General features: G+C 39.0%; 1 protein-coding gene across 5 annotated transcripts in view; it reads left to right on the top strand.

Annotated features, from left to right (window-relative positions):
* The first annotated feature begins 1,295 nt into the window (after positions 1-1,295).
* The window catches only part of akt3a (v-akt murine thymoma viral oncogene homolog 3a), a 61,774-nt gene continuing 36,335 nt past the window's right edge, over positions 1,296-26,734 (top strand). For 4 of the 5 annotated variants that reach the window (XR_013101351.1, XR_013101353.1, XR_013101352.1 and 1 more), the window contains exons 1-2: positions 1,447-1,791; positions 9,980-10,416. Coding sequence is in view for 2 of the 5 variants with exons in the window: in XM_004551421.4 (XP_004551478.1) it covers positions 10,371-10,416 (46 nt within the window). In the remaining 3 variants the exon portion in view is untranslated. Of the gene's footprint in view, positions 1,419-1,446; positions 1,792-9,979; positions 10,417-26,734 lie in introns of those variants that run through there. The other variant, XM_004551422.3, reaches the window with a different exon arrangement.

Here is a 26,734-nt window from a genome sequence, read left to right as displayed (position 1 = left end):
TTTTTACAGGAAATAAAGAATTAATACTGTGAAGTTTAAGTATAGCATAAGTAAAGTTGTGTGTAATATCATGGTACATATTGAGGAAAAACAAAAAAATCTGGTTTATTATTAATATACTTAATGTATACTTAATATAAGTATGTTTGGGGGTGCAGGTCGTATTATGAAGTGACTTAATCTTTTCTCATCTTTATTTGTTTTAGATCTTTATTAAATATTTATTATGTAGATGTGCAAATTGCCTGTTCTTTCATTTCCCCTTTTAGTAGGCATGCAGTAGGGATTTAGAACATTTTATTCTTAAAGTTATAGTTGAACAGTTATTGTGAGGTGATTGTGAAGTTTGATATTTTAAATTTTAATGGTATTTGTTTTTGTATAAGTTACAAAAAGAATAGTCATGATCATATTTAAATATCACATTATCACAGATTATTATGATAAAAGCACAGTTGTATAATAGAACATCCATCATGCACATTAACATAATGAATATTAAATAAGCACGTAAGAAAGCGAGATTAAAGCACTTCATTATATGGCCTGCGCGAGAAGTACAGTACAGTATGTAAGATTTAAGATGGGGAAATGTTGTTTAAAAAAACACAATAAAATTACGCTGTACTTAAACTTACCTATGGTGTACTGAAGATGACTTATGCTGTACTGAAATTCACTTGCCCTATACTTAAAATTACTTACAATGTAATTAATTCTTTGTTTCCCATAAAAACCTGACTTGGTGCTCCCTTATTCTAGTGTACTTACCTTAAAGTATTTGCAGGTAAATATAATTACATTGTAATTTCAAATAAAAACGTGGAAATGAAGTTTTATTACAGGGGACTTGAGCCCTTAATGATAGGCTTATTATAAGGTGTTACCTAAGAGACTAACAAAAACACTAAAAGAAATAAAAACTAAAATGAAATTTAAAAATTTCAGAGAATAAGAACTCGTGTTATTTCCAGCCGAGAAAACCAAATAATACTAACTTGAATTTTAAAAAAGGGAAAAAATTAAATAAAAATAAAAACTACTTAGACAACATCATGGTATTGCTCTATTTTAAAAATTGTGCTCCAATTTTTCTGCCCTTGTCATACTGTTCTTCTTTATTTAAGCTATTGTCATAGGCTGTGTAATGTCTTGACTACTGTGACACAACAATCACCAAACTTCTGGGATCGATAAAGTCTGTCTCACATCTTATTTCTGATGATATGTTTGGGTTTGTGATTCAGTTATCTCGCAGATAAACCACCTAAGCACTTAATTCTCGCGATACTTGGCTTATTAGCCGGCACAGACGCACGGGGTGTTGGGATGAGATGATGAGAGAGCTCCACAGGGAAGGAAAACAAGACACAGAACTGAAACCGTTAAAATCGAAAACGGGAGAACGAGACGAGACGGTAGGGAGTGCGCGCGCGTGCGTGTGTGTGAGAATGTGGGTGGGGGGATGGGGACATAACAGAAATGGGGTTGCCGTTTCCCTGAGTGACGTCACCGGTTTTCCTCACCAGAGTCAAAACAACCGTTGGCTGCGGTAAACGAAAGCTCCGCGGAAATCCGTTTGATGTGTCTGCAAACGATTATTTCTGCATCGGCTCGTAACGTGAACCGACGACGGTTTCTTAGCTTACTTAGCTTGCAGTCCCAGGATAGCTTAGTGTTCCTCACTTAAGAAGCGTGGAAAAAAATAATTAATAACCCGAGCCGTCCTGTCAACAGCAGGTGCAAGGGGGATACCACACACCACCACCTCTACCGCACCTGCGGCTACAGGTAATACTGTTAGCTAGCCACACTGTTGTGACAGTAAACACGGCACGAGCAACGCTAAAGCTAGTAATATAATGCCTCGTGATAACATTAGCGAGGTGTGTTTGACCGCTCACAAGGGAAAACTGAGGCGGGGGATAAAAAGTAGTGTTTTTAAACGTTTATCGTGCGTGCAGTTTTCTGCCTGCGTGTGATATGCGTCAGTTGTTTCAAATCACCGTGACGCAGGTATTGCAGTGGTGGTACCTGTGTGTCTTAATCAATCATATTCATCCTACCTGCTGGATACATCACTGCAGTTTGAGGCAGCAGTATATCGGGATGATTTGCATGTACGCGGTATGCAGAGAAACGGCAGACTAGGCCTGGCTCGATTTGCCTACACAAGTTACGGCAAGTAATTAAGAGGGTGTGCCACACTCGTAGATAATCCAGTTGATAATAATGGGAATAGTGCTGGTTGAATTAGTAAACAATATGTGTTGCAAATTTTTACTTTTGGAGCCTGATATTTGGATTATAATCGATTTAGGAGCCCAAGCAGAATAGAAATTAGAGGAAACCTGCTTACCAATTTTTATTGATTCTTATTTTCTTTTTAAGAATTGTATCAGAACAAAATATTATCTTCATGTCAAAGAGATCATTACAAAAATCCCCAAACTGCAATAAGGCTACAGAATCTTCTCTCTCTCTCAAAAAAAAAAAAAAAAAAAAAAAATGCTTTGCTACTGGAAAGATGTACAGATAATAAACTGAAAATGAGTTGCTTTTACCCACCTTTAACTTACCCTATGAAAGAAAAGTAGGTGCCCCAGATTTATGTAACATGACAAAGGGTAGGCACTTGTATTATTTACCTAATGTTTGTAACTTCACCCTTTTCTCTTTTATTACTCATTTTTATAATTTTCTTCAAAAGTGCTTTGATTCTTTGCTCATACTGATTCTGCTGGCTCTGAGCTTGCAATAGGTCATATGGGAGGCTGACCATCCGATCACTGGTTTTGAGCTGAGAAGACTGGCAATTGACCGATTTGGTGCCTGGCCGGTCAGTTGGCGCATGTCTAATACAAATGCTTAATTTAAACAACTTAGGTCAATTAATTAGGCCCAAACTGATTATAATTGTTCAATTTAATGTAATCCTTTGGTTTGTTTCTTTCCATATACTTCTCCTTAATGTAAATAGGGAATATACTTTTCCTTTTCACCAAAATGTCAGTTTACAACCTTAAAGGCTCCCCTGCAATGGTTTTTTTTTTAATGCAAACTCTCAAGAAACTTAGAGCAAAACAAAACGCATATCTGATCAAATGCACAGAGATACTGAGTGGCGATAAGGTAACCACCGCGGCATATTCATTACTTTGGTTTTGAACATAATAGCCTCTGTTTAGTATGTGTATTGCAACACTCAACATTAAATATTGACCCACTTTTTAACTGTAGTATATATTTTTTTAATTGTTTGATTTAATAGTTTCTTTACATAAAGTCTGAAAAATGGTTAGTACATGAATTCTAATGAAAAGGAAAAATTAATTTATAGAGCACTTTTCTGCTCTTGCTTGTAGTGTAGATAGAACAAAGTGTTTGTAGTGTAAAGCACTTCAATGACCAGTTGAAGTGCTTTACACTACAAGCACTTTGTTCTATCTACTTAAGCACTTTATCTAACTTACATCCCCACCTCCAGCCAATTTGGATCCAGCAATTAACCTAACAAACATATCTTTAGACTTTGGGAGGACGAACATGCGATCTCAGTACAGAAAGACACCATCTGACCAGAGGTTCAAACGAGGGATGTATCAATAATAGTAAAAAATAATAATAATATTTCATTAATGGAAAAATTAAGTCTATACATTTCTATAATAGGCAGAATCCAGCATATGTGAACATTGAGGTTATGCATGCATATAAATAACATACCAATACCATAATCCAGTAATGACATAAAATTTCAAGCAACAAGTCTTGCACATTGCAACGCCCACCCACCCTCAAACCTTTCCATTATAACAAAGCATAGAGCGGGGGCTGGACTGGGTGACACTGAATCCACCTTTAGTTACGATAAAATAGGCCAAGGCTGCTGGGGCCTTCCCAGGATGCACTAACATCACTCACTATGTCTTTTTATACCACTCTGCATTTAATCATTCGTTAGTATTATCTCTGCATGTCTTTTGTCCTGTCTTCCTCTCATCACCCATAACCAGTTGTAGCAGATGGCTGCCCCTCCCTGAGCCGGCTTCTGCTGGAGGTTTCTTCCTGTTAAAAGGGCATTTTTCTTTCCCAGTGTTGCCAACTGCTTGCTCACAGGGGGTCGTTTGATTGTTTTCTTTGTATTATTGTAGGGTTTTTACCGTACAATTTAAAGTGCCTCAAGGTGACTGTTTTTATTATTTGGTGCTATAAAAATAAAATTGAGTTAAATTGAACTGAACAAGTCTTATTGTTGATTCTAAAGTAGAAACCTAGTTTCAGTTTTAAGTTTTCTCACCAGTTGCTGAAGTGAGGAGTAAACGAGAGAGTCATAAGTACATATATAGAGAAAGTTTTAGTGCATCAAATGCATCTGTCCAGCACCTTTTGTTGCTAGGCTACACAAGGCTTCTCAAGTTTTTCTCCTTTGCTGTTATTTGCAGAGCTGATATTTTAAGTCCCATTCCTTCTGATTTCAGTTGGTTAGTGAAAGAAGAGAGAAGTGACCTTGACAAGTTCCTAAACCTGAACTGTTTTGAACAAAGAACTCAACAAAAATCAAAAAACACTTGTGTACCAAGGCCAGTTTTGGGTCTAGGACTTTTAGCACTGTGAACACTCAGCTTGATAGGATTTGTATAGAAAATAAAGCACAGATCTAGACACAAACATTTAATCTCATGTGTTCACTTTCTAGTTAAATTCACTTTCATTTAATAATAACAAATAAATAACAGTTACATTACATTCCACATCTCAGGCTTTTCATACAAAGGAAGAACTTACATTTCAGAAACTCTGATAACCATCCTCAGCATGTTTGCTTGATGCAAAAGATTAAGCACTTGTACAACAATTGACTAATCATTTTATTTTTAATTTTATTTTCCGTCTCTTCTAATGAAAGCAGCACTTCATACAGAAGCATCAGTGTAGTGTGCTTACCTGTGTATTGGCAGTGTTCGCCATCGAATGTACCCTCGCATCATTAAATGCTTATGAAGAGAAGAAAATAGACTTCAACCCTAAGTAGCCTGTGAAGGCAGCTTCATTGATTAAAATAGAAGCGAATTTCTCATATCAGATCCGGATTAAACAGACCATCTAAGGGGGGGGGACAACAACACCTAAAGCACTTTCTGTGTTAACAGAGTGTAACACTTGAGGTCCTGCCAAAGGCTGGCTTTCATTTAGGAATTTAGATTGTGGATTTGCTGCTGTGGATGTCAGCCAGAGTTTTCATGAGGCCAGTGTTGTGGGTGAGGAAGGGTGATGAAAGGTGAATTGAGGTGAGGTGTACTGTCCTGACCTGAGTTTGATGGGAATGTTCTACCTTTTAGAGCTGATTACATATAGAATTAGCTAAAGAATAGTGATAGCTTGCGACGTCAGTGTATATCTCCTTTTGTAGATGACTTGTTCTGTAGAGCTACACCAGTAATGGTGCATATTTTAGTCTTATATATTTGTATATCGTGTACTGGTGCTTTGCTTAGAGTACAGTAGACTCTCTTCCACTTAGGCTTCAGTTTCTATCGTAGTAGTGCAAAAAAATCTACTTGCAGACATTCTTCCTTATTACTGTTTAAATTTATATCAATTAGTGATATAACTTTTTCTGTCTTAATACCTTAGGTATCTGTTGATATTGAGTACAGATTAACACCAGAGTTAAATTAATAAACTATATTCCTTACTGTGGGTAAGAGACTGGGAATCAGTTCAACATGCTTGACTTACACAGTCTCATTTGATATCATCTTCCAGTCAGCTGAACAGAGAGACCAGTGCTGTTTGGCTAGCTTATATGAATTTTTATGTTTTTATGTTTTTGTTATGAGTTATGGATCGGTGAACTTTCTTTCCAACTATACTGAAGTAAACCAGTCCTTATTACACACACTTGAAGAGTAGTATGTATACCTCAACTCACAATTATTTATTTTGGTCTTAGTCTTTACAGTATTTTCACAATCAGAAGAGATAAGTGGTGAAACAACAGCTCGGATGCCAGCTAGTAATTCAGCAATGAACGAATTTGCCTGTGCAGAGACTAGCTGCACAGACCCATGAATTGGGATGTGTGTTGCCAGGTTTTGCTGCCAGATGGTTGAAGTTCTATGTAGTGTGTGGTTGTGTGTATGAAGACTGTGTTTCATAGACAGTCTGGCAACTTGGGCAACATAAGAGGAACACAAAACTTGCTGATTTTTTTTTAGTAGAAAGTTTGCGGGTCATGCCAAATACAGAAGTTTGCCAGGAGAGTCTTGAAATATTAGAGAACCTGGGGAAAAAACCTGTTTGCAGGTATGCTTGTTAGTATGTTACAAGAAAGATATTTAGCTTTCTTTCCTTGAACAGTGGTTGGAAAATGCTGGTGTCTGAAATGTGATCTGCTTTTTTGTTTTTTTTAAATAAAATACAACAAAGATTAAATTGTTTAAGGCAGACCTGTGGATTTGGATTTGGGTCTGTTTCTTACCTTTGCAATATTAAGAGACATGAGTGGGGATTTGAGCAGTGTAGATAGCTTAACTTGTGTAAGAACTGGCATTGCTTGTATTAGTCTTCGTCAAGCTGAAAGTGTTCCAGTTCAAAGTTAAAGCAGATGGAGCTTATAAAGTGTTGAAATTATTCCACTTTCATCACAATTTCAGAGTAAATTATGGGGGAATTCATCAAGTATTCTGTAGTTCTCAGTTGTAGCAAAGACTGTTAAAAGAGAAACACAGAGCTCTCAAGCAACCCTCAATGTCCCTGGAAGAAGTATAATTCTGGGGACAAAAAGCAATTTAAAGCTTTATTCTGGGGTGGAACTTACTGGTGATTATAGAGATGCAATTTATATGTCCCCGTAAATGAACTGACAATAAACTTAATTCAGATAATGCTTTATATCAATTGCCCAAATATGTGCTGAGAGGTGTTGTATAGTTACAACACCTTGTAAGTATAGTTCTTCTAGTTACATTGAGTTCAAAATCCCATACTGTGCTCTATGTACTCAATATCATGGTTCAACAAACTTAAGAGTGAATCTCAGTTGTTTTTATCCTTTTGGATGCACTTCTAAGCTTGTCTTAGTTAAGTCACTCTTTCAGAAATGCATTTCCATGGTAACACTACTTAAATTATGGATAGACAAATTAAAAATGGAAAAATTGTATATTTGCTTTAAATCCCAGTTTACTCGTCCATCAATATCACTACATTGCATTGTGGAGTATACATGCCAATGTAGTGTCTTGTGCTTGCAAACTATAATATTCCCTTCATATTGAGATTGCTCATATACTGAAAAAATATTTTAAATTTATATATAAAATTTTTTTACTAAGTAGTAAGTTTGTTTATTATTTTGAACGCACATTGTTTTCTATAGGTGTGGCAACTGATGCTCTTGGATACACTATCTCAAAATTATAGTGAGAACATCACTTCTGCAAAACAAAGTAAATAATAAAAACAGGGTTCTGCTGTTATGTAACACATATTCGTTGAATGCTGCCACTCGCTATGTGTCTGCCTCCACTGAGTCTTTTTCTCTTTTCTTAAAGTTTCTTTTCCTTATTTGTATTTTTTTGTCTTTGTTGTTGCCTCTGAAATGAAAGGGCATGAAATAAATGTTGTCTGGCAGGTGCTTCCCCTGGCATGGTTGGTTCATCATTGCAGTACATGTCACCATAGCAACAGCCACCCTAGTGACAAGGGGTTGCCACTGTCTGGACATTCCTCTCCTCTCCTCACTTCAACTCTCCTCAACTCAACTCAGTCCAGGCTATGCTTCACAGATTAAGGTTGAAGCTAACCAAAGCTTTATTGAATAACAAGCTTAATCCAAAATTGTATAGTGTCTATAAAAAGAATGTTATCCCCTTGGATGTAATTACTAGGGCTGAAAGTCATTTATTTTTCTCTTCTAAAGTAGTGCCATTATGATAGTCTTTATGCCTCAGTTTCACAAATATCAACTGGATTTCAAGAACGAGGTCTCTTTCTGTTGAACAAAAGGACACAAAAGGAACCATCTGAATAAGTAATATTGTAAATTAAATGTTTGATTTTTGTCTTCTGTAACACAAGCACCTTATCTTATGGTGTGAATTTGATTGATTTTAATTTTTAGACATTTCAGAAATAGACATTTAAGAACTAGAAAAAAGTATGATGAATAAATTCCAAACATTAAAACTACAGCAAGAGATGTTCCCATAGGGTTAATATATTTGCCAACAAAATTAATAGGTTAGATGTGCTGGGGTAAAAAATTGACTATTTAACTAGTCTAAAAATAAGAGAGCACACACACTTTATGTGCATTTAAGTTGTTTGAAAACAAAAATGTATTTCTTTATAATCAGATAATCAAATCTTATTTCTAAGTTTGCTGAAATATGTGGCAATTCGACACTAAAGTGGCCGATGTTTACTGTGTTAGCGTAAGCACCCTACTTTCTTACAGGTTAGCATCCGTGCACCTTTGCAGAACACGGTTGAGTGGTCTTTGCCATTTTGCTCTGGCACAGCCTCTTACTGATTTAGATCAAAGTAGTGCAGAACCATGATGTGATATTTACAACTTCAGGGCAGGACAGTAGCCATCGTAGGTGGCTGCCTAAAATCTTAAAACCAACAGTTGGCTGGTGATGTACCTGTATAAAATGTGAATATGCTGACTAGAAACTCCAGTTTAATTGTATAGTTGATTAGTTGATTGATTAGTTGCTCACATACCTAATTACATTGTATTTGGATGGTAAAATATTAAACATCCTCAAATCCAAGGTCATTTTCAGGTATTATCAAAGGTGCAAAAATGTACATTATTGATTGTTTTCAATAATTAAACAAAATAACGGCATAAAACAGGTGCTATAATTTCTTAAATCCAAAGTGTTGAACAAAAAGTTATCATTTTGACATTTGAGACATATGACATGTTTGAAATGTGAAAGTAGATATCCTCCTGTTGATTAAATGAATCTCTGAGCTTTGATTACCAACAAACCTAAATGTGATGAACTAGTCTGCATTTGTTCATTTGCTCGCTGACTAGTCACGACTCTGCTGCTTCAAAATGTATTAAAAAAAAGAAAGAAAAGAAAAATCCCTGTGTCACCTACTAGGGTGTGTGCGCATCTGTGGGTCTATTCCAGCATTCTGACGCTGCAGACCCCACAAGTGTCTGCAGCATTGCAGACAGTAGCTGATCTGAATACTGATTTCCAGCTAGATAGCATTGACTACTAGCCTAGCTCCCGTGGTGCTGATCTTCATTCAAGCTGAGCAGCGTAGTGTCGTTGCGGGGTTTTGTAATACAGTGTAGTAGGGTGCATCTGAGGTGAACGCAGCAGCTATGCAGAGAGACAAAGAGAGGGGAGGGAGAGCAGGAGTGAGACGACAGAGAGGTGCAGAGATTTGCAGAGAGAAAGGGAGCGTGAGAGCATCCCTAACTGCCGTTGTTGCTATTTATAACCAAGCCCTACTCCACAGTCCTGAGAAGCTCTCTCACCTCCCACATACGTTCAAATCAGCCCACACATACCCACACACACACACATTGAAAAAAATTATTTGATATACAGAAATACATTGAAGGCAGAGCGCTAGATTGGCTTATGTATGGTGCACAACCTGCTAACCAGGACAGACATATCTGTGAATGAATGAGTTCTTTAGCTCTGGGATTTTGGTTTGGCAGTCAGTGTCAGGTTTTTTTTTTTTTTGGCTTCATTGACAGTTCTGTAATAATTCATCTTGTTTATCAGAGAGAGTGTTGCGTGGATAAAAAGAGGAACTGGGTGTATGATTGGGTGGAGAGAGAAGGAGAGGAAGCAGCCCTCCCAATAACTAGTTGTTTGTCTTGTCAGAAAAGGACTTATGAGAGGAAGAGGGGACCAGCAAGAGAGGAAGAAAAATAAACCCATCTCTACTTTTTTCTGTATTATTATTTTTCTCTCCTTTCACTTCCTTACAGGCTGAGTCACTGCTGGTGAGGAGGAAGGTCTGGAGAGGGAACGAGAGAGGAGGAGGTGGAGGAGGAGGGGGAGAAGAAGAAGAAGGAGAAGAAGTAGGGAGGGAGCTGAGGAGATAAGCCACAACAGGAAGCAAGTCGACACACACGTACAATATACATACACACCGCGTGTTTGTGTGTGTGTGTCTAAGAGAGAGGCTGCGCGAACGAGAGGGTGAACGGGAAAGGAAGGGAGGGAGAGTGACGCGGAGGCTGGGAGAGCCGGCCCCCCTCCTCTCCTCTCCTCCTCCTCTCCCTCTCTTTCTCTCCTCCTCTCCTCTCCTCCCCTCCTCCCTCTCTCTCTCTCAGTGGAGCAGGCGTGCAGCGGCATCAGACTCGGCGTGAAGGAACCATGAGCGATGTCACCATCGTTAGAGAGGGATGGCTCCAGAAACGGGGTAAGTACATCCAGTACCTCTCTTCTTCTTCTACACCCCTCCCCTGTGCTTCTGCCTCCTCTCTTCTTCTTTTCCTCTGCCTCTTGTCTAGACTGAGGGCCTGGCTGTGCCTTTCCACATGTGCTGGTGGGAGGATGTGAGTGTTGCGATTGTGTGTGTGTCTGTGTATGAGTGATAACATGGATGTCTGATTATGTAGTATGAGACTGTACATGAGTGTGTGTGTCTTTGTATATTATAAGCTTGCCTGGCTGTGTTTGCTAAGCCACTATATGCCCCTCTCAAGTTGTGACTGAAAGGACTGTGCATGGGTATGTGCTTAAATTTGTATGCACAAGTGTATATATGTGTGCACTTAACAACATCTACTGGGCTAGTGTGTAGTGTTCTTTTTCTGTTTTGTTTTTTTTGTTGTTTTTTTTTATGCCAGTGTCTCTGCTTGTCTGAAATCCAGTTAGTTCTGTCTCTCTGCGGTGTTATTGAAAACAGAAGTTTTAAGTTCATAGCGTGGTGTCATTGGGAGTCATATGATGTGGGGTTGAGGGGATAGTTTGGGTGGAGTCAGGGTGTGTGTGTGTGTGTGTGTGTGGTGGGGGGGTTCACTGACAGCACATCCTGTTTATAGCAAAATGAATGAGAAATGGGAAAATTTTGCAATAGCTGAAGAACATGTGGCAAAAAATAGTACTTCCCTGTCCTCAAACATTCACAGCTTATGCTCACTCAGTGGTAGTCACAACACAAAAGAAGGCATTTGTAGCAAGGCCAGACTGGACAGAATTGGCCAAGAAAGTGCTATAGAGTAGCTCTGTGATGAATGCATCACTGACTGGTAGACACTTCAGGACTTTTTTTTGTTTTTCTCCTAAACCACAATTTCATGGGGTCGTGTGTCTGCCTGAGGGATACGACTAAGTGTATGTGAATGTCTTTTAGAAGGAGTGCTTCAGGGGTAGAACAAGGGGATTTCCAGTCTTTTAGGCCAATGAGCAGCATCCTCTTGACTGTGATGCTGTTTTAGGAATGTGTAACAGAAACTCTTGAACAGGAAGTGACATGGGTACATAACAGACAGCAGGTTTCTGGGTATTGTAGGCTCAGCCTACAGCACAGCAGGAGTATATGCTGCTCCTACTACATGGACTGGATTATCGCTCTCTCACTGTGTCAGACACTCAAAAACAATCTGTATTACGGTAGTAAAAAAGAGGGGCAAATCGTTGTCAATATACGCCAACATGCCAGTATGATTCTCAGACAGTCGTCTGTGCATATTAAGAGGAACACATCGCCCCCAGTCACGACGCAGCAATACTAGTGCTTGCAGTGAGAGGGAGAGAGAGATAGAGGTTAGGGAGGAAAGAAGGGGTGTTTGTTTGTGTCAGGAATATGAATGTTTGTCTGCATCATATGCTAAATCTTTCTCTGTGTTTGTGTGTGGAGTGAAGCAAGGTCAGGGTGCTGACTCACTGTCCAGGTCGTGATACAGCAGACACTGCAGTCTTAGTCATTAAACAGCTTTATGCTGAAATAAAATGGCAAGATAGGCCAATGCAGAAAGTTAAACTTCCACATACACAAAACTTTGTGCTAATATGATTGCATTCAGTTGTGCTCTCACTGTCTGGAAGAGCCTGTACTTTCTAACTCTTCTAACGTCTTTTTGTTTTGAACTGAGTGACAGTGACAATAGACACAGAGACTAAAACACTGAACCTCTGGAGTTTTAGAATCTCTCTGTATAAAGGAATGAGGCTCTTAAGTGCCTTTGAAAACCTCTAGTTAAAAAAATTGTAAAAACAGTTTTCCTGTTTTTGTTCTAGTCAGTATGAGAGCAATACCTAAATAACTGCTGGGTTTGTGTATAGTTTCTGCTTAGATGAGTACTGATGTGTTTGTCTTCCTGTTACTAATTCAGTCTTGTTTGTGTATTCCATAATTCAGGTTGTATTTTTGGTAATCTTGTAATTGATCATTTTAGTTTAATTTTATTCTCTCAGTTCAGGTCTACAGCAGCTGTTAAGTATGTAGTTCCAATATGGTAAAATCTTGCTATCAAAAACAACTTGATGTTAATTAGTTGGAAAAACTCTGCTTGCGTACAGAAATTTTCTTTTAATAATAAGCAGGTTGGTTGAATATTTTGGTTGTTGTTTTATTTGGTCTGATTGCTGATAGCTCAGGCTTGGTTCAGATATAAAAGAGCTTTATAAAGACTGTTGTTTGTACGTTTGCTGATGATATAACTGTTCTAAAGTTGTAGATATGTATGTCCATTGGATAAATAAAACGGACAGTTTTGTCTTCTTTTATTTAACCAGATTAGCTAAAAGACAACTATGATAAGAAATGTCTGATTTTTATTTATTGTTTTATGCTACTCTTTCCTCTGCTTATAAATTAGAAATGATTGATTAGGAGAAAGCATTTACCCTTCAAAATATCAGTGACGGTCATGACTTCTTGCTCATGGACTTCGAAGGGACTATGTGTACCTGTGAGTTTATTTGACAAGTTGGTGTCTGTATACACTTATTTCTGTAGCTTATATCTGTATATGTATGCCCAACTGCACCAACCTCAGTCAACCTTTTTAACCTGTACTGTAACTATATCAGAGCTTCAGGATGCATCCTTACTTTCCGTATTGCCTTTCTACTTCAAACAATGAGACCAATTTGAAATACAAAGTGTTTCATAAACACTGAGTAAAAGATCCATAAGACATGAAAGAAATGCACAAGAGATCGCATAAAATAAAGCGTAATGAAATGTAAATGTAATAAAAGCATAAAGTTACGCAAAGTTAAGATGAATTATCTTTGTAATCTTGCAACCCAGAGATAAGCATCAAGAGCTTTACCTCTACAAAAACAGAGTGCACCATGTCCTTAGATGACCGAGCCTTTGAATGCTTACTCGCTCACTACCACAATGATGATTTCCTTCCTCCTTTCATTGAATCAGAGTGGGGAGTGCATTTGGCTGCATTATGTCTTTATCAATGGAAGTAAAAAAAACAGTGGATTAATCCCGTAAGCTGCCACACAATGCGTCATAAAAGGAACAGATGGAGAAGTAAACCAAAATCATTATGGAATTAAAACAACTATAAATTTTAAAAATATTTAAATAAATTATTAATTTCTGAAAATAGGTGCAAGTGTAACCTTGGAAGGACACTGTATTGTGTTGATTATCTGTGGGTAACAATCAATATTTAAATGCCTAACAGAGCTGTTTTAGTTTAGCTTTAATATCTAAATCTTGAAGTATACCTGTCTTCTTTTCTGCCAAAGCTGGGACTTTACTTTCTGACAACCTATATGAGGCCACAGAGGTCACACAGTAGTTGTGGATAATGTTACCTCCATCAGCATCAACCCACACAGCAGTCAGCACAACAGATGGCTAGGAGGGAGGAGAAACACTGGAGGAGAGAGGACAGGGTGAAAAGCATTGTCTTTTCTTTGACACTTTGTCCCATGTGAAGTGCTCTTCCGTAAAGCTAATAATCTCAAAACTATATCAAAGTAGAGTTAGGCTTCTTGCAGACTTGTTTGATCATTATTTATCTCCCAAGAGATAGAGGAGCGATACAGGTTTTTTTTTCAAACAACTTAGATTTATTTTTACATGAAACTTAAAGAATATAGATGCATTTAGAAAAAAATGTTTAAAGAAAATGCTATGAAAACTTACTGTTGAAGTCAGAAGGGAAACACAATATACTGCAAATATATGCTGCAATTTTTGCAAACAATATGTTTCCTTCTTTAAATTTCACTCAGCTTCATTTAAAAGTATAAATCTTGTATTTCTGCTAGGAATTAAAAATATAAAAAGGGCATCAGGCTAGTTCAGTTCAAATACCTCTTTGCATATCACTTCTATTCCCATAAGCTGTAAGAAAATAGAAATTATACTACAAATACACATCCATGTTTTCTCGAATGCAGTCATCTTAATAATATATGAATCATCACCACAGGAAGGAACACTTCTCTTTGTTCTTCCTCTCTGAGTTCAATAATTTTGTAGTGGAAATTATTGATTTCTTTGACTGCATAATGGAGGGAAAAATCAAGAGGTCAAACGAGGCTACAGGCTCGGACATATGGTCTCGATTGTGTATTGGTTATGATATTATATTATAAAAGGAATTGAATTACATTGCAGCAATTAAATTACATTGCAGCATCCTACACATTCACAAAAATGTTTGTTCTTCATAACTTCATTTGTATCTTTAGCTCTGCTCATGCTGCTCACGTTGCCTGTATCTTTCCATCGTTTGTTTGGAAATGACATAATACGGAACCCAGGAAGTAGCTGCATTAGATATTCAATGTGTCTCTTTATGAAAATCCATTTATCTGTCCCCAGTGAAGTGGCTTTCCTCAAAGCTACTGATCTCTAAACTATGTCAAAGTGGAGTGTGTCTTGTTACAGACGTGCTATGAAGTGGTCAGGATCAATAATTCTTTGTTGATAGAATCAAGGGGATGTTGTACATACTCGTCCTTGTGCAGTTTCACATTAGGCTTTTCACGCAACCTGTCTGCATCTCACCACTCTCTTATGAGACACTGAGCTGCAATAAGGAACAGCACACCTGTCCTTTCTGCACTCTTTCCTCTTGTACAGTCTCTTAAAATTAATCCCTCTGGGAACTGTACGTGCTATACTGTATACATTGGGCTGCTGTGGGGTTCATTGGGTGCAGTGCAGTGAGGCAGCCATCTTGGCTCAGTGAGTTCAGTGAGTTCAGTGATGCTGGAGGGAGGCTGGCTGGATCAGGTGGCAGTGCCAGATCTCTGATATCAATCACCAGCCGCTGCCTCTGCTACTGTCTGCTGTGTCGCCTTTCTCTCTTCTCTTCTCTTCTCTTCTCTTCTCTTCTCTTCTCTTCTCTTCTCTTCTCTTCTCTTCTCTTCTCTTCTCTTCTCTTCTCTTCTCTCTCATTTCCATGTACCATTATTCATCCCCTCTTTTTCTCAAACTTATTCTACAGGCCAATAGTAGACACACAGACAGTGAAGGCTTTGTTATGAATGGCATCCTCTTGCACATCCGGAGGAAGTGTACGCTCCAGTGTGGCTTTACAAACTGTCTCCATTGTCCTGAGAATGACTCACTCTACACTGCAGAGAATGGCAGACAGCCAGGCAGTCAGACAGACTGACAGCACAGTGCAGACAGACTAGTCTGCAGAGCCTACAGACGAACAGCAGAGAGACAGTTTGTGACAGGTAGAGCCAATATGGAACAGAGGAAGCCAACTTGTGAACTAAAAAGACCTGCAGCTAGCACGTGTGGACACAAAATGTAGATGGATAACATACACAGATAACTTTGTGTTTAGCTGGAATATATGTTTTTTGGTTTTTGGATTATGTCTGTGTTAGCGTTACACTGCCTCAGCATAACCACGGATAAATTTTGCGAGTTGTGAGCTCAATGGCCTGAAGCAATATAACTGTCAGCTCAGTAAGATCGGCTGAAGCATCCCTATAAAAGCCATGCACAAGGACACTCCTGGAGTAATGGATGGGTGTGTGAATGAATTAATGTAGAGTTAGGCAGTCTTGGATAAATGAATGAGTGAATCAATGAATGGAGTGCTGATCACTGCAGATGAACAGCTTGGACAGAGGAAGTGAGCGGGGAGTAAAGGAGGAGAGGTTGAATAATGGGATTAGTTTGCAGCTCAGGATCATCAATATGCTGACCTCAAACATTTGATCACACTGTGGGTGGATGCACATATATTCACACATGTACACTTCACAAGGTTATTGTTAGTTATTATTTATCACTACTCTGAAAATCATTGTCAGAATCCAAATTTTGCTTAATGCACCCTGCTTACATGCTATACATTATCACTCCTTTCACTTGATTAGTAATAAGTGTGATCAGAAGCACCCTCAGCTAAACATATTGTCTGTCATCTGCTGCTAATAATTAAACAAATTATACAGTTTGTTATCAATGTTAGAATTTAATACATATATAAATTAATAATTCATTTATATAAAGGTGCTACTGTGTATATATAAGAATGTGACTCAAGCTTGTTAGACATTTTCATGGTCACGCAACACAAATCCAACAACTAACAGATGTTATATGATGGATTTCTTTAACAACATGGTTTATGCCACTTGCACCAGTAAGGCTATTGTTGAATATTGTTGCCAATGCTTGCTTCGTTTTTCAAATTTAGCCCAGACAATGTTTTTTTTAAGGGAAAAAACCTTTATGTATCCTAGATTTCCTACACGCCTCAGGTTCCTCCACAAGTATTTTCCCTTGTTCCAAAGGGAGCCTGGAGATGTGTCTTTAGTTTAATAAGATCTGTTGACAGCAGCTGCACTGTCCTCACTTGACAAAGCAATTTGAGTTTAAGTGGAAACCAGAATCTATGTTTAAATGTGCTAACACAGATTAGACTAATAGGGTAGTGTGTGGTTTAACATCTTGAGGTTATTGAGAGCTGGTGGGAGCAGGCTTTGGGTTGATTAGAGAAGGCAGGTTACAGTGGGGGTTGGTTTGGCTGATTTGGGCCAACAGATTAGTTCCTAGTTGCTAGCAGCTAATGTAAGTGTTACAGTAGCTGACAGAAGTATTACCCCAGAGTGAGACTGTTTTGGCTTTTTATGTGGCCATTTTTTTTTTCTTTTCCAGTTTTGACAAAATTTTAATCCATAGCTTGATATGATATTAAAACTTCTGAAAAATAATAGTCTACTGTATTTAATAAAACCCTGTAATGAGACCTTGTACAGCTCCATTTCAAACTAGTTTTTCTCTCCAGTATCGAGTACTACAGATAATCAGATATACTGTCTGTTTGTGCCTTTTTAAATAATAGAACAGCACAGTCTGATCGTATGTCTTAGAACTGCTTTTCACACTGACAACAGGACGACACTAGCCAGGCTGTTGCTTACCACAGCTGACAAAATGATTACTGCTCCAGTAACAGTGTGTGTATTATTTAGTATGTCCATGCTGAAAATTTCCCTAGAAACTGTTTTTGGTGCCCAGTTTTTTCTCTGTGATGATTTTATTCTTGTATGATTTTTTTTTCACATGCTGAAGTTTCAAATAAGATAAGGATGAATTAAGAAATGCTTTATCCCCTGTTTGGGGAAAAATGGATGTTGCAGTTGATTTGGGTGCAGCAAGAATAAATCAGGTGTATAACACAACAAAGGTGTTTTCAGCAGAACCAAAATGGTCGACAGTGGTGTACATCTGTTTGCTCAAAGCAACTGGACAGCATCCTTGATGCATTTCTCTTCAATTTGTAGCACAGAGCTCTTTGTTGCCTCATTTTTAAGTCCGAGCATGAGCTCCACAGAGCATCGTCTGTTACAGAAGCCAGGAAAGAGGTTTTTGTGGTTATTGGAGCCCCTTTTTAAAATTTTTATTCAGCATTTCTGAATCTGACTGATGGCTATTGGGTTGGTGACTTAATAGTTGAGCTGCATGTTGATGTTACAGTGATCATGGTTAAAGGGTCAGTCAGTCTATTTATAACTTCCCACCTGTAATCTGTCCCTGACGGGATTAACAGAGCCACTAGCTTCAGCCTGCTGTGCCACACAGACACGCTGAAAATGTCACACATGAATAAATACATGCATTAATAAAGGTATAAAGGTGTACAGTGCATGCAGACCAGAGAAAATGCATAAAATGTGACCATGTTTTTTTTTTTTACTGCACGTGTACATGTTTGTTTGCATGCATTTTTCTTATTGGTATACACATGTTTCACAGAATCTTGGTTATTTGGCCTGACTAAAAACAGAAGAAGACAACACCAAACAGTGACAACATTTTTTCATCCTCCCTCAGACTCCTCCATCTATGGTTGCCAATCTCCAGTCATTAATTAGCTGTCCATGATAAAATTCCCCATTCCCAATCTGACACTAGTGTAGAGCAGTGGACAGCAGTGGTAATCATGTCAGCAAGGCTTGGCTCAATGTTCTGAGGGGGCTAAATGGCCCCCATATGGTCCACTGGCTGGGACCCGCTCTTCACCATGCTCTCATTAAACTACTGCTTAATATACCAAGGTAAAGAAACACACACACACAGACACAGACTAATGCATACTCTCAGCTGTAAGAAACAAATCAAGGCATTTGACAAGGGATTGGACACAAAGGGACAGGAGGACAAGGAGGTGGTGTTTGTTTCTGTGTTTGTGTGTACATGTGGTGTGTGTGTCTGTGTTTTGAGAGAGTGACGCTGTACAATTGTTGACTTGCCATCTGTCATCAAGCAAAGAATTCTGTGTGTGTGTGTGTGTGTGTGTGTGTGTGTGTGTGTGTGTGTGTGTGTGTGTGTGTGTGTGTGTGTGTGTGTGTGTGTGTGTGTGTGTGTTTGCATAGACAGGAAAGATGAGACAGAAAGGAAAGAAAGAAACAGTGAGTGAGGTGCAGATGTCTCACAGCATAGCGGCTGGAACATGAGGTTCAACAGCAGACTGCTGTATGAGAGGAGGTGGAGGGGGAGAACTGAGAAGAAAAGATGACGAACATCTGCCATATTCAGATATTGCTCCGTGGTTTGAGTGTTTCCACAAAATATTTTGAGCTGGAATAGGCCTGGGACATTGCCTGCTTATTAAGTAGTTTGCAGGACTAGACTGGCAAGTTCACAAATATTCTTAAGTATTTAACCAAAAATGCGATTTTATCTCCCTTCACCAACGTTTTGTTTCACTGGGCGTATGTCTTTGTTGGTGAAATACTCTGTGGAGAAACAGATGAGCCATTTGACACGGAGAGCAAACAGTTGAACAAGTTGGTGCAACTATAAACCTCAAGAAATATTTTAAAGTCAGATAAATCGTACTGCTTGTTAGCTGGTGTTCTTTGTCTGTATATTGGAGTTTTTCTATACTTAAGTCATCTATCATTTCCTCTTTACTGTTAGGAGAGTGACATATATAATGATTTGTTGCCTTCACTTTTTGATTGATCACTTGTTTGGAAGCTTTTTCTTTTGCAATTACAGTAGTTAGCTGTTACTGACTGGGAACTTTTCCCCATTGTAGTGAATGAATTTTAACATAACTGCGTGTGAAAACTTTGGTTTGATTTTAGTCTGGCATATGTATTTTTTAATCTTGTTTGTAATTTTCAGGAAGTGCAAGTAGCAGATTTAATACTTAATATGAATGTTTTGAGTTAAATGAAAATTAAAGGATTAATTTTCATTAGTAATTGGCTAAAACTGATTACAGTATAGATGACACACATATAGCCATCTTTGTTTCTTTTTAACTGTGTGAGAGGCCTAAGTGCCTGATGCTGGCCAGCTGAGGTGGACAAGTTGTCAAAAACAGCCTCTTAGACAGAAAGGCGTTACAAAATGACAAGCACCAGCTCCCAGGGACAGAGAGAAAAGTGTTTGCTGTAGTTAAAGTGATATACTGTCTGCCACCTCAAGGTGTTACAGACAGGCAAGCGGTCACTAATTGCAATCACACTGTGATTCGTTTCCCCAAAGTCTGTAATACTTCCTGAATTTACACTGCCAAATTTTAAATAAGCAATCCATCCATCCAGGCATCCATTCATTGATCAACCAGGTTGAGTCATGGGGGCAGCAGTCTAAGGAGAGATGCCCAGACCTCCCGAGGATGGGAATGCAGAGGTGAAGTAATTTCTTCAGCATCCTTGGCCTGCCTAGGGGTCTACATCTGGTTGGAGATGCCCAAACCATGTCCAACCAAAACTAGACGCCTAGTTTATTCTTGCCATTGTCATGAGCAGAACTTAGGGTGAGCCCCTACCAATGGAAGCTCATTCTGGTATCTGAGGTCTTGTGCTTTTTGTCTCTAACAGAATTATAGACAGCTTTACTTTGCTTTCACCCTTACCTGTGAAAGCACAAGTCTCTTGTTGTGGGCACAACTGGGGCGCCACTGTTTCCACAAGACCCTGAAAATATTTTTTTAAGGCTTACGCTCAAGTCTTTTATTGAACTGAGTTGTGGTGTCTTTATGAGACATCGGGAAGTTTTAGTTGCAGGTGAACCAAAACAAATATGATTTTCGTTCAGACGACGAGGAGTGAGTAATTGTGAGGGGAATTGAATAAGTGTTACATTTTAAAAGCTTTATGAACTGCAGTCTGTCACATCCCTCTATATCCATTATCCTTGAATTCAGATGTAAACAACTATATTACTTATGTACTTCATCACATAAAAAACTTAATAAAGTCTCTTTTCTCTGGTTATTTGTTGGCATCGCAATTTCTGAGTTGCAAGAACAAAGTTTAGTGAGAAAATAATAAAAAGTGTGTGAATGAGCTGTGCTAAATATGCCCACAGTGAATTCACCGTAATAGACAGATGGGCACACACTAAGGCAGGTGGAGAGACAGACAGGTAAACAGGCAGGACGGAGAGGAGAGCAGAGAGCAGCAGTTAGTGAGGTGGAGAGCACTTACTGTCGGCCCTTCAGTGCAGCACATGAATGGACCCTTTGAATGAGGCGCGGCTGGGCTGGTGTGTGTTGGGGGCAGTACTGGTGCAGGGGAGGCGGTGCTCTTGACAATACTTGGGGTATAGTACTTGATTGTTTACTCTTGCCTGTGGGGCTGAGCTATTGTGCTCTAGTGTGTATGCGTGCATGAGTGTGTATTTGTGGTTGCAGAGTAGTGTGTATGTGTGGTGGTGTGTATAAAGTTTACAGGCATTCAAGGAGACAAACGGCACAGTGCTTCTCTGTTGATCTAGAAGAGTATAGGGGCTTCACAAATGATCAGGGAGGGGGTCTTATGTTGGCCACACAAACACTCACATGCACACATAATGCCAGCTGCTGCCCTTAGCCCCAGCCCAGTATTTCTGAATTAATAATACAGGGCCAGCCACTCTGGAATAATGGTGATTTACACACACACACACACACACATCCATGCACAAAGCTTTGCACCTGTTCACCACTGCTTAACTGGACAGGGTTGGGCTTCACCACCACACGCACACACGCACACACACACGCACATCCACACCCCCCTTGAGTCTGTTGTGGGCAATAGTTAGACAGCTGTGTCTATCTCCTGACCCTCCCCTTCTATTTCTGATGGCAAGCTATTCTCACTGAATGATTGGTCCAGTTGTGTTACTTTGTTCCCCTGATTGGATAGTTTTATATCCAATGAGGCAAAGAAACAGGATAATAATTTGAATATGAATGTCAGATTTAAATGGGGACCCTCAAAGCTATGCACTTCTAAGTGTTAATGCACAGTATGAATATAGCAAATACTGAATGGGGGGAATGCAACCCGTTGTAAAATTGTGAGCCCATACTGGTATTGTTTTTTTGTTTACTATTATTGTATTTTTATTTTTAGTATTCATATTTACATTTTTTCATATTTTATGTTCAGCACTTTGGTCAGTGCTAGCTGTTTTTAAAATGCTCTGTAAGTAAAGTTGACTTGGCTTGTTCCTCCTTTTGCTCCAGACTAACAAGTAAAATCTTTGTAACTTAGCTTTTTAAAACCTTAAACCGCTTCATCATTTTCAACATTTAACCAGATAAACAGAGAAATGTCAAGAAGGGACATTAGTGTATTGCAGCAGAACCAGACTAGTCATCAGGAAACCACTGATAACTTTGGTGTTGTTATGATGATTTTCATTTGTAAACAGGGCCTCTCAGGCATGAACTAACTGAAAGTAATAGTTGAGGGAAGTAAATTGCCTTTTTTGAAACAATTTAAAAATATATTTAGACCTGCTAAAGATTTAAATTATATTTATATTAAAAGCAAATGAGAAATATCTATACAGCATTTAATTACTGCATTAAATGTAATTGCCAGTCATACAAAAATAAAGAAATCCAGGGTGCTAACACACAATGCCTCAAGGAGAGAAAAAGAGGAGCAATATACCAACAATCAGTACAATATGATTAGCCTGCTTATTGGCTGTGTGTGTGCCTTTCCTAATCTCATTGGATCCACCTCTTTCTGAACACAGGCAGCATGTCATTCCTAATGTTATCGGGTGTTTGAATGCAAAGGATTTTTTTTCTGGTTAGCTCAGATTGTATTTTTACCTTCTTGATGTGAGAGAAGACATACAAACACATCAGTCTTCGTGTTTTCAGTGACATACTGCCTGGGTAGTTGTGCGTGTGGGGGTGGATGGTTATATATAAAAATGTATTTTGGCGGGGCAGACCATCTGACTGAGCTGTTTTGAATATTGTTGACAGAATTTACAGATTTAAACCTGGATTGTCCGGTTAATGATTCTATCAGCATCAATATTTGCATATCTTGCATATCTAAATCTGACTTATACATTGACAAACAAACTACGAATTTTAAAAAATGTAACAATTTTAGGGAAAGTCTGCAAAAAATAGTATATTTTTCTGATAAATAAAAAATGGTCATCTTATGTATTGATTTCCTGCTTTTGGCTGATGTTGGCCTATTGCAGATATATTAGTATTAACTTGTTTGTTTTTGTTTTGTACCTTCAAACTATGACAGTTTTCTGACTTACAGCCCCTCAAAGTAAATTGGTGTATTTGGATAGAAATACACCAACACTGCGACAGACTGGCGACCTGTCCAGGGTGTACCCCGCCTCTTGCCCTATGACAGCTGGGATAGGCTCCAGCGCCCCCCGCGACCCTGAAAAGGATAAGCGGAAGCGAATGGATGGATGGATGGATGGATGGATGGATGGATGGATGGATGGATAGAAATTTCAAACTTAACTTACCTTTGAGTCACGTAAAGTTTTAAGGACGGAAAAATGCATTTAAATTACTTTAAAAAAATTTTAGCATGAGTTTTTTCTGTTATCAACTTTAAATATCATTATCACAAGTTGCAGTAATTGGCATACATTAATTTAATGCCTCGAGAATATCTTGAGAGCAGGGGTTAAAGTGGGCTTGGACTGCCTGGATCAGTATTTTGGCACCTTCAGTTAATAAGCAATTAAATCTGATGGGTAGGTTAATGTAAATTGCTGTCAAATGAGTTAATTTTTTTATGTACTCCAGTCCCTAAAGGTCAGCACCAGTCAGGTTCAAGTAGAGATGTATTTTATTTGTAGCTGAAACTGTAAAAAGAAGCCTCTGTAATGTGTAAGGAGAAGAATTTGTACTGAACCAGGCTTCATTTACTGGACAGGAGGTCATTCTGGGCCCAGGTGTGTCTCATGCCCCTAATAATACCTCGTCACAGGACTGATTTCTGAAAACAGAAGAGCATAGAACATAAAGCTGGACAGATGGGGAATCGCAAAACACTTTGGATGTCACCATTAAGTCAGAAAACTCCTCACACATTCTAAAGTTCATAAGCTTCTGTGGGCATTTTTGTGTGCGTTACATATCTGTTCTGTCTTTTACAAAGCAAAGATTTGCTGTAGGGGTGGGTGACAGACCCTACACAATGCGGTCACATAATAAAACTAAAATTCAAAAATATTTTCTGCTTGGGATGTTTTAGCCTGGGTGCCTCTTAAAGCACTCCTTTTTTGTCATACGAGTTGGCACCATATACTTGGCCGCACAATATTTAACCACATCAGTAATTTCCATCCACTGTTTGCTGTTCCCGTTTTCCTGTTATATGGAGTCTAACTAGCATGTGCTCTAGCCATTGAATATTTGTTTACTTTTGGGCCATACATCACCTGCTGCTTATCTCCTTGTGTGCCTTCCTAGTAGGGCTGCCACGATTAGTCGACTAGTCACGATTACGTCGACTATCAAAATCGTCGACGACTGATTTAATAGTCGACGCGTCGTTTGAAGCTTTGTAAGATCCAAAAGACACAGAAATAAGTAGCAGGATTTAAGAGTGTAATAACGGACTGAAACAGAAGATGGCAGCACTGCATGTACAAGGATGCCAGCTGCCGTTAAACCCCGAAGAAGAAGAAGCTGTGTCCCAGAATTCATAGCGCGGCCCAGCTCAGTTTCCAACAATGGCGGCAGCTAGTTAGTTTTAATATTACTCTTATTATTCTTTCTGGGTCACAAAATAAACGTTTAACATATTTTCAGGCGAGAATGTAGCTGTGTAAACCTCAAATATCTGCTCAGTTTATCAAGACACCACATATTTTCAAAAGCGCTCCGACGTTTTCGGAGACGTCTGTTACCCACTAGCTCGATAGCTAGCCGGGGGCTAGGCTAACTAGAGCCGTGAGAGCACCGGACTCCCGGCAAATAGTTTTCAAACCCACCGCCGTCTTTCGCTCCTCAGGTTAAACGTGATATATAAGTCACTTAGATAACTTAAAAATGTTATTGTTTTGCCTTTTTTTTTTATTTTTTATTTTTTTAGTATTTTATTTGTTCCTGAGTAAATCAGTTTGGCTGAGATTAAAGTTATAGTTTTTACACAGCTGAATAAACGTCAAGCAGACAGCTGATTATCAGAAGTGTGAGATGCTGTTATATTTTAGATAGCAAGGAGTTTATTAAACTTCACCGAAACAATCTGCAAATTTCATTAAAATTTAATAAACTATCATCCTGTCTTTATTTTTAGTTAGCACAGACCTTAAACACTTAAAGCTGTAAGCTAATGATAGTTATATAAGAGCAGATGCTGCTGGTGCAATAAGCTGTACGTTTTACGTCCAATGGATGATGATCTGATTAGTCGACTAATCGCCAAAATAATCGGTGACTAGTCGACTATCAAAATAATCGTTTGTGGCAGCCCTACTTCCTAGCCTGGTTGAATTGTATGATGTGTGCATTTTGTTTTGGTTGTGGTAAAACAAGTTTGTTGTTTCCACCTTTACCACTATCGTTGGAGGGCGACATGCGGCTCTGGCTGTCGGACATGTCTGGACTGGTCTCATTGTTTCGTGCATTAGGGAATGTAAATGTTGTTGCTATAGCAATGATATCATGATATGACACTTTTTTTCTTATGACGTTAAAATGTATATCATATTGAAGCTGACTGAACTGGAGAAATGGTCAAACTGACATCAATTGACATACAAACACAGAACTGCCATCTTATATATATACTGTTCACACACACACACACACACACACACACTAGCACACACATTCACAACTGTGCTCTTAGGGGGATTAGAATGAGCGGCATCTTGGCTGAACCATGTTTGTCAGTCACTTTCCAGCACAGCAGCAGTGGCCACCATGCTTCAGGGAGCCACCACCATCTACTGGACTGTAGTGGTACTGCAGGAGAGGATATCATAAAAAGAGAAGAATTGTATTTTTTTAAGCAGAAGAAATAAATCGAGGAAAAAAAAAAAAGGTTCAATTCTGTAGTAATGTTTCCCCAAAAGAGATGTTGTATTCCTTGTATTGCAATTGAATGTGTATGCTGCCAGTGTGTATGTGTGTGTGCATGAGTCCATGAGTGTACCTCCTTCTGTACCAGCAGAGGGGCACCAGGGCATGCTGCATGCATGTGTGAGTGTGTGTCTAAGTGCACCCAGCACAGCTTACCAGGAGGCTCTGGCTGTGTGCAGCTGGCTGGGTAAAATCTCCTTGGCCCCCAAGGGATGGACATACTCTCATGGGTTTACACTCAATCTGGTCACCCTGTGGCTGCCCTGCCCTGTCCCAGCTTTCTGTCACTGTCATAGCTTCAACCACACACACACTGAGCCTTGTCTCACTCTCACTCAGTATCTTGCTCAGTGTTTTCCCCTCACTCTTCACCATGACATCCTCTTCATCATTACACTGTTGTGGCTCCGTGTAGTAACGCCCCACAGACAGCGCTATAAGCTTCTACAATTACTCTAGCACTAAATGCTTAAACACAGCACAAGCAGGAAAAATGCCATCTCAGTTTTACAGGGAGCACGTAGCATAAGTTTTATGCTCTCACTGTATTTAAAGCAGTCATGCACACGCTGGTAATGTGGTAATGAGACTAATGCACACTAAGCAGATTGGCTTTGAAGAGTCTGGACTCGCCTTAAGAAGTCTGAGCAGACTGGAGTTAGAATTGCTGGGGTTGAGGTCACGCATAGAGATATTTCCTAATAAATGCTCACATGGCTGATGGAGTAGACTCTCCAGATAATGCTAAAATTTTGCACTCTTTTGAACCAGTGAGACTGACAGTAAATGTCTTGTGCAGCTGCATATACTGGACAAACTCTCAGAAAGATATAGTCATATTGAAGCATCTTTCAGCACAGTTCTCCCAGTTCGCCGTATTCTCCGTGCTCTCTGTGCAGTCACTACACTGTTACCTTTCCTAACATCAGAAACCAGTTAGGTGTACCTCTTCGTCCTCCA

Source organism: Maylandia zebra, linkage group LG13, assembly GCF_041146795.1.
Source record: "Maylandia zebra isolate NMK-2024a linkage group LG13, Mzebra_GT3a, whole genome shotgun sequence".
NCBI lineage: Eukaryota > Metazoa > Chordata > Actinopteri > Cichliformes > Cichlidae > Maylandia > Maylandia zebra.
Note: the sequence above shows the minus strand (reverse complement) of the source record. Positions and strands in the feature narration are given on the sequence as shown.